Below are 12397 nucleotides of genomic sequence, written 5' to 3'. Positions count from 1 at the left end.
GGGCGGGGCCGCGGCCGCCCCGCGCCGGGGAGGCGGCTCGGCGGCGGGAGCGGCGGTCGCGGCCGCGCGGGGGGCGGTGGGGGAGGGGCGGGCGGCGCCTTCCCGCGCGCACGGGGCTGCGCGGCGGCTGCCCCGGGGAGGCGGCGGGAGCCGGGGCCGGGCCGGCAGGGGAGCGGGAGGAGGGTCGTTCTCACTCGGTGAATGAAAGTTTCCTTGAAAGCTGAGGTTGGAGAGGAGCGGCCAGCGGGAAGGTGGGGCGGGCCGGGGTGGGGAGCGGGGGCGACGGCGGGAGGAGGGAGCGTTTACGGGAAGCCGCGGCGGCGGGGCGGGGTCTGTGTCACGGAGCCGGCGGGCGGCGGAGGCTCTGACCGGGCCCCACCGGAGCCGCCACCGCCCGCTGCCCGCCCTCCCTCTCCGCTGCCTCCCTCCCCGCCCGGCCCCGCGCTCCTCCGTCGCTACGGCTCCTCTGAACGGGCCCGCCAGCCCGGAGGTGAGGCTGAGCTCCCCGCGTGTACCTCCGCCGCTCCCGTTATTTTTACCGGATTGTAAGAAAATGCGTTCGTGCGGACAGCGCGCACCGGCGTGCCTCGTGCCACCGCTGCCACGGTGACGGCTGCTCCAGGGTGGTGTAAGCACGCGCGTGTGCGCACACACGCACACACACTCACATTCCTGGGGCATCTGCATCCTGACCGACTCCTATTACTGCAGACATTTCCATTTTATTTTGCTGATACTCGGATCAGCTGAGAATACGTTAGTCTTAATAAATCCTGTATTTATGAATGTACATGCATGCAGCATGACCACCAGGGAGCTGATTACGCCATGAGAATCCGCTTATCACGGCCATTTGCTTTTTGTTTATTTACGTCAGTGATATTTTCATGAAAAGAGTGGCGCACTAACATACGGAACTCTGCCTTCAGGGTCTTTCATTCATGTTTTTAAACAGGATTTATGTATGGCAGGGCTGTCATCTGCAAGCTTTGCATGCTTCTCTAGTCAAGCTGCAAAGGAGACTGAAGCCAAAGGCAAAATTTTGGAAGTCTTCTTTCTTTCAAAGAACTGATATTGCCATTTTGTTTCTGTAATGGTGTGCTAACTGCTGATAAATACTGAATATGCACGAAACCAGTGTGTCTTTAGCGAAAGAGGTTGCATTATTCAGAAGCCTGAACATTTGCTTACTCTCTCCATTGCTCGGTAGTGAGCTTGATAGGCAGTGCTAAAAGCCTTCCTAAAGAGGGTATACTTTAAACTAAAAAGAAAACTGTCTTCATTCTGATCCTGAGCAAAGACTACTTTTGGAGGTAGTTTTAGGATCTGTCTTTACCTATTTACCTCCACCCATTCTGTAAACAGGCTGTCCTCTAGCCTTTAAAGACTCAAGGTCAAATCTTCGGCTATAGGACCTCTCACCCTGTTTGCACTCTTTACCCCGTGAAAGCCACGAGGAGAAACAGTTTTGTCTCTTTGCACTTGCAAACAGAGCCAATATTGGTGCTGATGTGGAAATGTTCCTCCCTGACACTTGTGTACATTATCTTTTTGTTTGGGACAGAAGTTTGCATTTGGCTGTCCGGTCACTTTTCCTTTGTGCTGGACCTGCTGCTGCTTCTGCCAAAGCTGTCTGCCCTTTGAAGTGCCTTTGTGGGTCGCACAGACCTCACCCACCCAAAGTACTGCTTCTGTTTGCAGGCAAGAAGCTGTTTGTGGGGTCTGCAGGTGCAGGTGCTCATTAGCTGAACACTGTCTCATCTTTATGTAGGAAACCTCATAATGCACTGATTGCAGGCTCATGTGAATTTGGGGAGAGGAATGGATGTGGTTTATGCTCTTTTTCCAAAGACATTTTTTTGAAACCTTGTTTATTTGGCTACTGGTATCTGGTATAAAGCAATACACATTCTGAAGTTTTCCAGGGGCTAATTATTCCTATTTGAAAAATCCATATTCTGAGTTAATCTGGAATTTGCTCATGGACCACTGCCTTGAACACAAAGTAGAAGTGGTTCTAATGAGAGTTTTAGTGGTTTATAGTGTCATCCTTAGTGATGCAATGTGTTCCTCTGCTTACGTCTGACCAGTATTGCTGGACTAGTGTGGCATGAGAAGCCAAAGCTTTGGTTCTGTTTCATCCAGGTCCTATCCGGATAGCACTTAAGAAACCTTTCCCCTCCCTATGTTGATCTGCAAAATGACAAATCCACCTCTCATTTTCAATAGCGCATTTGCAGGGAATGAGGAAACTCGTTGTGTCCCCTCAGTAACATCTGTACAAGTAGAAAGCACAGCACATCCCTCAGACATTAGCAATAGACTGGATTAAAGCATTCTGACAGTTAATTAACAACCAAAGGTAGAATCAGAAGCTTGAACTTTGATTGACATCTACTGGGCTTTTGGCTGAGCTGCACTGCAGGAATTCTCCCTACTAATAGTAGCATATAACAAGGTCTGCATTGCCATTTAGCTTTCAATTTAATTAGGAGAATTGACGTGCACTGTTCAGACTGCTGCAAAACCAGCTAAAATGAAAACCATCAGCAAGTCCTTGCATTTGAATGCAAGTCTGATTCATGTCACTGATTCTCATGTGTGCCCACATTGGCTGCCCACCAGAGATTTCATCTGGAGCCACTGAAGAGAAACATGCCCTTATTACATAGTTGCATTTTGACTTTCAGTGTAAAAGCTCAAGCCACAGCACTTTTTTTTTTTTTTTTCTGAGAATTACTGGCTGAGGTTTTAAGACATAATTGCACTAATATTCAGAGAATGCGAACCCTGGGTGATAACATCAGCATGTGCTGTCTCCATGTCCTATTTCATTTTCAATCGGTCACTATGTATCCCTAGAAGCAGAACAGGTATTGAGGTATTGAGGGTAAGGACTTTCTGTTTTGTGCGCGAGATCAAAAGATATCTCTGCCACAGCCCAGGAATGGAGCTCTTGCAACTACTTGGCAAAGGTAGTGCAAAACAGGACTTCTTAACTGAGTATGTAAGCTGAGTAATTGTCTGTTTCTTCTTTATTTGAAAACATTGTTTAAAAATAGAAAAACAGAAAATTGAAGTAGGAAAGGTATTTTTAGGATGCACAGAGGTCTCTAGTCACTGGACATCATTCCACTTTAACCAGTTGCAGCAGTTAGAAACGGGAATAAGACCATAAGGGATTAATAGTCAATGCCCAACTCCATACATTTAACTCTGTTTATACAGGTAAAGAATATGAATGGTTCTTGTTTAAGTTGTTCATTAGAGTAGGTCAGAAATTTTCTGATGAAATGCTTTCCCTCAGGGAACACTCACTCATTCATCAAAATCAAAACGTACAGCAGAGATCACTTGATTTCATCAAAGATCCAGCACAGAACAAGGCAGCTTCCTGGTTTCCTGCCAACTGGCCTGCTGGGCCTCTTGGCAGCCCTCCTTGAGCAGGCAGGAGCTGAGAGCCCGAGGACACACGAACTGCCAGCACTCAGCTTGACACTCCGCAACATTGGTGGCTTCCAAGGCTTGGGGACCATGCAGAGCATTAGGACAGATCTCAGAGATTTTCTTTACTCACAGAATTTGGTGATATTTGTTTTTCTTTCCAATTCAGAATGAAACTAAGTTCCATTGACAGAGAATTAGTCTTCTCAAGATAGATCTATTGTCTATAATTTATTTTATAGTAACTCCTAGCACCACATTGTGCTGAGATCTGTACAGAACCCAAGAGCGGTTCTTTCCTCAGAGTTCGCTGACTGACTTATAGAGCTCAAAAGGATTTGTTTGTTATTTGCTGTAGTTTGATTTTAGGCCTGCTTTCTTCTTGGGTGTAGAAGAAAGGTTTTGCTTATAATTATATATAACACCTGAGTTCAAGTCAGTTTCTATCAACAGGCAATTGTAATTTCTCAATTCTTTCTCTAATATGATTTTAAAGATATTTGGTGAATTACTGAGGTCTATGTATACATACAAATGTTGGTAGAATAGGATGATTCATGTGTTCTCTTAAATGGTGCCATGACCTTCATGAATTGTGTTTGATGGCTGTAGATCAGGCATATTTCATTTCATTGCATTTTAAGTTATTTCTTTTTATTTTGTCCAGATTATTTGGGGAATCTGGCATTGAAAGGGCTTTAGATCTGTAATATAAGCGTGAGAGTCACTTTTATCTTTTAGATGGAGAGTAACTAGGATTGCTTAGTTGTATTTAAAAAGATACCACATAGAAAATGATATGGTACTGATATAATTTTATCTACCTATGATATAGAATATATGAGTTTCATTTATGTAAGATGTAGGGTTTCAACTGATGTACATTGATGTTTGCATAATATCATGAGGATTACTAACAAGAAACAGCCATGCACAGCCTTATGAGATACATCAAGAGCAGAAATGTATTAAAAGATGAAGCTGATTTAAAATTAAGCTTATTTCTCTATAGATTTTCATATCCAGATGCTTGACTTTAGTTTCACTATATAATCCTTCTGACCAGAGAGTCCAGAGGGGATATGGCTCTATTTTCCATTAGCATCCTTTATGTTGAAAGTCAACTCTGCGTAGTATGAATAGTGCAGTCCTATTGAACCTGACTCTGAAAAGGGCAAAAAGGCAGGGATTGGTGGGACTGAAGGGACTGAGGGAAGGTGAGCTCCAAGAGGTCATCTGACAACTTGAATGTTAATACAAATTTTGCTGATTTTCATTTCAGTTCTTCTAAAAGAAATGACAGTTACATCTGGCTGGAGACTGCCCTTATAGTTGAATAAAAAAGGAATGTACTTGAATAATATTTTTTTTAGTCAGTAAAATAATAAGCAGTTTGACTACTTCTATTCTAACATCATTCCAAAAGACACTAGTTCTGCCGTAAACTATTCAGTGATAAAGGAGGAGGACTAGAATTTGAACAAATGGAAAAGGTCCCAGTCTCAAGGATCAAAAACTATAAAAATGCATTGAAAGAGAAATAAAAATTATATTATTTTTCTAAGGCCTTTCATATCCTGTTTAACTCACACTTACCTTTGATTCTGTTGGTCTTACTTCTGGGGCTACATGTGTACGCTGGAAACTGAAAATTTAGGACTCCTCTTCCATTAAACTCTCTTCCTTTCTTCTGTCTACAGCACTGCTGATGAAATGTCTCTATCTGATATATCATAAGCCTCAGCCTAAGGGCTGGCTACTCATCAGCTCCCTCAGAAGAGCTAGCTAAGACCAACTGGTCATAAATGCCAGAGCATCAGGTGGGGTGGCAAGAGAAAGCACACTCACATGCATTTGGCAGATTAAATAGGAAGTAAATAGCAAACTCTTCAGCCAGCGCACAACTCTAGTGAGATTGCTAAAAACAGTAGAGCCATGTCTACCAGGAACTGAGCAGAGACTCAGATCATACCCATTACGTCAGTGAAGTACCCTTTAGACAGAACTGTCTTTGGGGCATTAGCAAATGAAATGTAACTCAAGATTGTTGTCACTTTTTGCTTTAACTCACCATCTTTCCAAAATGGAAAGTTTTGGAATGCTGCTTAGTTTTTTTTAAGCAGTGTTTATTTTTTGTGCTGCATGTCAAGTTGAAGCCTTTTTCTGGATGTTTGTTAGCAGCTGATTTACTTGCTTTCAATATTGTACTTTTCACAAATGGAATTTGTCATAGAACAGCAAGAGCGCAGGCTGCTCCCTCGGGAAGGCAAGCTGGGAGCTGAGGGTGACAGCCAGGCAGGCAGGGCAGTGCCCTCACCAGCAAGGGCAGAGCCCCGCAGCACCCAAGCAAGGAGAGCCGGGCAAGTTTAGTGACAGTCACCAGGGTCAGCCACAGCTCAGGGATCTCCAGGCAAGTTCATAGGGACAAGACGGGTCTGAGGTTAAGCCAGGAAATCAAGTCAGTGGGTCAGGATAATGACCTGGATCAGCAAGGCTCATGACCAGGCACAGGCATACTTGCAACATGGTTTCTGCCAGAGCTAAGGGCAAGAGCCTGAGCTTAAATGCAGCTCCCAAGCAAATAAGAGACCCCCTCACAGCTCTCACAGCTGTCTCCCACAGTTCTTTTCCCAGCAGTCTGACCCCAGCTTACATGACTGCACCGTATCAGAGCTGTCCTTGGGCTCAGGTGGCCAAACCCCGGCCGGGAGGAAGGGGTGGCAGGGCCGAGTGGTGCACTTGGCACTGACAGAGCTGTCCTCTGCCTCCTGGTTCTCAGAACAGACTTCATGGGTTTTAGCCCAGTCTTGGGAATACGATACTGTCAATGTGGGTTTATGATCTAGCTTCAGATGTTTTATAGTGTGCAAGATATTCGCTGTAGCATTCCACTGGCATAGTGAATTGTATTTTCTTTGAATAGTCTAAAGAAAAGGAGTTCTTACACCCATATTAGAAATAAACATGAAAGGTTTTTTCTTAATGTAACTCCATTTAATGCTGACTGGTGGATGCATTTTGAAGCATAAAGTTTCAAAGTTGCACAGCATTTCAGTCACAAAGCTCACCTTGATTTTAATGAGCTACTCAGATTTTAATTTGAATCATAGTGAAGTATGAAATCTTTTCATTGTAGAATCATGCAGTATGACAGTTATATTTAGGGTCCTTACATCTCTAATGTGAAGTTATGTCGTGATTTTGTAGGCTTTTTATTGTTATTATAGACAGACAAATAAGTACTTCAAATGTGATTATTAAATCACTGGTCATTCAGTATAGCCAGCCCTGCAAAGATGACCAGAAACGCCAATTCATAGTTGTAATGATCTTGTGTGTGTGTGTGTATGTATGTACATATGTATGTGTGGAGGGACAAATTACTGTGTTAATCAGTATAGTTAGCTCAAGAAACTGTGTGATGGTGCCTCTCAGTTCCTCCAGAGATGACCAAAATTGGGATTTTTGGCAGACTGTTTTTATTGCATAGCTGATCTTCTGGTAGTAACTCCCATTCTCATTAGACTGTTAATTGTCTAAGATTATGTAATGTGACTAAGTTAGAAAATGAACCCTGTGCCAATTATATGATTGTGCTATTACTCCCAGTTCTGCTTTGTAGAGATTAGCTTTCAGCAAGCATAATTTGATTCTTGTGTTCTTCTCTAGCACCATAGTAATGAGGCAGTACATAAAATATAGAAGTGGATAGGAGAACACAGAAGTAACCAACAAACCCCAAATCACAATTCCTTTTAAAAGCCAGAGTGCAATAGAGCACTTGGTAGCTAGAAAGCATGTCAGGAGTTATATTGCTATAAGCAGACTAGTTATTACATACCTGTTTTTATTTACTTAGATTCTCTTTGTCTTCTGTGGGAGACAGTTCCTCATAAGTACATTTCAGTTAGGCTGACAATCAAGAAAATATTTTAAGATTTCATTTGTTCAATGTTATTCAAATATATTTCTTACAATTTCAGTATATTTCTAGACCTTTACTAGAAAAAAGTGATGGATCCACCTCACATGGACTTTTTTAATTACGATGCATAGGGAGCATGATCTAACCACCCACTCTTTTTGTCATGCTTCTATGATTTTGTTCAAATCTGTTGGTGTGTTTCTAGTGTGTCTTATGAAGAGGAGCTATCACCTCTCTGACAGACTATGTGATTCYTTTGTATATGCAGCCAAGAATATTATCCATCTTTTCAGCTGTCACATCACATATACAAGGACAGTTCTTATCTGCTAGGCATTATTACCAACTGTAGAATTTTTTCAATATATTTTTATTACAACAAACATTGTATAAAAAGTGTATTCTCTTTGTGTCACTATTTCTATTAGTTTTTCAACCTTAACCTGATTTTATGTTAGATTTGTTTTTTTCTAGATAAGATTAGTTATGTAAAAATGAAGTAATGTGTGAGTTTAGAACTTAATAGTGGGTATGAGATTGACAGCCTCGGAAATAGATATCCTCTTCCTCTTCACAGAAGCAGTCTTTGTGTTTTAGATCTTTTGTTCTTGCTGCTGGTCTCAAAAACTCCTAATTAAATATCCTCTGCAATTTGGTTAAAATGCTTCTCATCCCTTAATCAAGATCATCATCAAAATTATTGAAAGACTCACAGAGCTTATGTAAAATAAATAAAATAAGCTTAGGCTTAGGCACCTAATTTTTGGACTTTTAAAATAAAGCAGAAGGATTCTCAATCAGGAATAGATCATACTCACAGTAGTTTCAGGCATAGCATATTCCCTTCCAATAGTGTGCATTCATTCAGTGTTTGAGCAGAGGCTCTAGCACACCAAAATCCCATTTGGTTGCCTATCTACTCAGCTTTTCTCTCAGTGTGATTGCGTTGCTAGACACCTCACCGTCAAGACTTTGATTCACACTAGATAATGTCATCACACAAGAAAGAACAAAAGGGAAAATACCATATAAAGAACCAATTATTTGGCTGGAGGGGGGAGAAGGGGAGGAAGGAGAAGAGGATAGTGTATAACCCAAATCTATTAAACACGTATTTCTTATCACTGTTGATTATAAATCATCATGAAGAGGTAAAGTTCTTTAGAAGTTTTCTGCCTCATGCATTTGAAGATGTTGTTGGTCAGTGCTTATAACCGCAGAAATACTTCCATATGGCTTCTATGTACCAATATTATGATATTTTAGACACTCAATTGTGATATTAAATTAATAAAGCAAAATTAAGTCATCAAAGTGTGTTATGATGGAGAAAGAAAATAATAGTTCCTTGTCTATATGCATTTGGAATTTAACATTCTTATTCACCAAAAAATGAGATAAGAGGTGGTGTCATTCATTTATATGTGCAAATGTCAGGCATTGCTAGTTATGGAAATTATGTTTTTATTTGGACTGAGAAGTCCAGCTGGAAGTTCACCCATTGAATAAGAGGTTGATGAGACTTCTGGAGTGTTAGAGAAATGGTTTAGGGCTGACATGTAGAAAATAATTGACAACTATTTTCCAGTGGAAGGACTGTAGTATAGTGTTTAATATGCCCAAGACAGCCTAAATCTTCCAGGAGGCAATCAGCTGCATTTTATACCAGCTGGAGCCTTTGTATTGTTTTCATATTCAGCTTCAGATACAATGAATTATGCTAATTGAATAGGTGGCATTACAGCCTCTAATTAAAATACCCAAGGATGCTAAACCAACAGGGATTAAATTTATACATGAATAATACCAATCTAAAAACCTCACCATACTGTGATATTTGAGAGGTTTTTTTCTTCAGGAATATAATGAGGTACCTGAAGCTTTCTTGATGGCCTTCACATAGTATCTGTCTTAAATTTTATCTCTGATTTGAATTTGTTGTGTTCAGTCCTTCATGAGACTTGCCCGTGAGACTTTTTTCAAGGGAGATGATGAGCATTTGGAGGGGTGAGTTCTGAAAGAAACTTCATTATAACAGAACTCCCTTCACTGGGCAAAGCCGCCACAAGTTTTTCCAAAGAGAGTCAGCCAGCAACTCAATCCAGTTTCCAAGCCTTCACTGACACTGTGTGGCAAAGGTAAGAATAGCAATTGCTTTACTTAAAGCTCATCTCTTAATTCTGCTAGAAGAAACTGAAGGCATCAGTGGTGAGAAATTTCATTATGAGGAAGGAGTTATGAAAGTTTGATTAAGTAACCACTGGAAAACCAGATGCTCTTTGTGAAAACTGCTCTGTTTGTTTTCATTTGTAGGAAGGTTACTAACTGTAACTTTGAGCATTTTTATAAAATAAAAACTAAAATACAGAAAATAATAAAATAAACTGGGCAGGTGATTACATTCCAATAGAGAGTTATAACAGTTTTGAAGAACTGTACATAATAAAGGAACTTTTCTCAGATTCATTTCTCTCACATTTTTCTCCCACTTTTCTTTGAACTTCTGATCCTCTTGTCTTCACTGCCCATGTTAGCATCGTGTCTCCTGCTTTCTAACTCACACTTATAGCTGGATATATCAAAGGTCATGTAAAAGATTTGCATATAATGTTAAATCATGGTTTATTCAGGGCTATTTTTACTAGTTCATAGATTTTCAGTTGAGGTCCAAAGAGTCTAATTTAAGACACTATTGTGCCCTAACTAAACAGACATCCTCTTAAGTCTGTGGTGTCTCCCAGGTTTTTTAGGAAGGCTGGTGCTGGCCTCATCTCCTGCTTTATGATTTTGCATTACTTTTTGGTAAAATCCACTTCCAGACGAGAACCTTTACTACCTGTCTCTTCATTGCTTCTCTAAGCCGAGCACAAAGCTACTGCCCTCTGCCGTTTCACTCTGGTTGGTAGACAGTGTTTCATACTCTATGAAACTTCTCTTCTCTAGCATGTTTCTTTAGGGCTTATATGAAAGCTAAAAGTGCCTCCACTTCTTTGCAGGCCTGGCTGAGATGGAAATGGAATTGCATATTTAAAGGAGTGAGAGAGGAGTAGAGAGAAGACAAAATCCCCCTGTTCTGATGCTTAACTACTTATAATATAGTCAGTGGCATATCCAGACTACTTTGCACTCCCAGAAAAAGATTAGCTTTTGAATATAGAATAGAGACACTTTCTTGATAATCTGCTAGATCATCATTATATGAATGAAACTGTTGTCCAGAACTGTTGAACAAGTTTAGCACTGTAGTAGACTCAGAAAAGTATCAAGTCTGGAGAGGAATATATTGAACTAACTTTCTGTCATTTACATCATTCTGTTGTATTCATAGCAAATCCTTATAGTTCTATTTATCCTTACACTTAAAGAAAACACCATATACTTGTGCAGGTTGAAAGCAATACTTCAACCAGCAGAGGGCAATAAGTTGGGGAAAAAAGGCTGACTGTCATTTTTAAAATACTTTCTCTTCAGAGATTTTTTATAACAGACTCTCTTACACATACTCATTTTCTGTATATATTCATGCAATAAGTTGCTGGGAGTTTTCTTAATTATTATGGTAGTCTGTAAATGCATAAGTTAGGATGTTATTGCACTAAGCCCCTTACAAAGAGAAAATGGAAAATGGTCTATGCTGCAAAGAACTTATCAAGTCAAAAGGGGAAACAGACAAGCATAAACAGAGAAACCTAAAGTAACAAAATATCCTACATTTCTATGTTTGTAAATTAACTTTCTTCCACCTTTTAGGTGCGTCTTGCCCCTGTAGAGTAGAATTCAAAGGAATTAAGAGCTACTTTCTATATTACTGCTCCCTGAGTAGCAAGGGGAACAGTCTTTTATATTTCTCTGAGGAATAGTAGGCACTGGAGATCATCTGAATTCCATCCTCAATAAGCCAGTGATATGGAAGTCTTAGTACAGAGCTGAGAATTCGAAAGTCCACATTTCTTATTCTGGATCTGATTTACTCAATGGACTTTGCTGACTTCTGTACTGTGCTTTGCTTTTCTCACATCTAAAATGAAAATTTTCTTAGCTCCGTGGGGTATGGTAAGGATTCATTTCCTCATATTGATAGAAAGCTTTGAAAACAACATGCAAAATGCTATGAATTCATTTTTGGTACTGTTTGTGGCCAATGAGATTAACCTCACATTTGTTACTTTTTGAGGATTTTTTTTAACAAAAATAATGTTTACAACTAGGTTCTTTCCCCAGACATGGCAGCACAGGAATAAGAATGGGCTTTGTCAAAGAGTACACATATCTGCTTAAATTTGGCACATTTAGGCACTGACATCCTCTGCTGGAAAATAGGCACTTGTATGAATCAGTTAGCAGTGTAAGACTGTTGAAACCATAGCATGAGAACAAAGCAGCTGAACCCTGAACCTTTAAAACTATATGTTATTTAACTGTTGCCTATTGCTAAAAAGTAGCAAATACAGAAAAAACATGGATACTTGATATAACTTTTGCCTAAGACAAGATGGGACCATACTTTCAATATGAATTAAATTCACGGCAAAGAGAAAGCCATAAGTAAAAGCCAGAAGCGTTAATATTATTGAAAGTGAAATGCTGTTTGCAATTTTTTTCCCCAGCATTTCCTGATGTCAGTGAAATTTCAGAGAGGCAGCAATGTATTATCTCCCCTGTTACATGCTACCTCTACACTACCATAGCTTGTAATTAGTCATTGTTGTAAGTTATAACTGTATGCTCAAGTAAAAATAGTAAAGCCTTGAACTGTTATTTTGTAACTACAGTGTGATGCTATACAAGTAATTACTTCATTAGGTAACTTAAATCACTCAAATGAGCAGTAAAGATGATTAATATAGTATTTCCTTTAAGCTTTGATTTATAAGCACTGCCTTTCAGCTATTTGAGGCCACAGCTGAGAAGAACTCAAATTCTGTATCCACAAAGAACACAATAGAAGAAATGAAAGATGTGACAAATTTTCTCCAAAAGCAGTCCAAGGACAGGAAAGAGCCTTGCAGGGGGGATTTGACTTGAATT

At 40.2% G+C, this 12397-nt stretch overlaps 1 protein-coding gene across 1 annotated transcript in view; it reads left to right on the top strand.

The window, feature by feature from the left end:
• Positions 1-201: 201 nt before the first annotated feature.
• HCRTR2 (hypocretin receptor 2) overlaps positions 202-12397 on the top strand; it is a 29940-nt gene continuing 17744 nt past the window's right edge. The window contains exon 1 of the mRNA XM_026074262.1: positions 202-490. Coding sequence (XP_025930047.1) covers positions 202-490 — 289 coding nt within the window. The remainder of the gene's footprint in view (positions 491-12397) is intronic.

The sequence above is a fragment of the Apteryx rowi genome, unplaced genomic scaffold (assembly GCF_003343035.1).
Source record: "Apteryx rowi isolate R43461 unplaced genomic scaffold, aptRow1 scaffold_383, whole genome shotgun sequence".
Lineage (NCBI taxonomy): Eukaryota > Metazoa > Chordata > Aves > Apterygiformes > Apterygidae > Apteryx > Apteryx rowi.
Note: the sequence above shows the minus strand (reverse complement) of the source record. Positions and strands in the feature narration are given on the sequence as shown.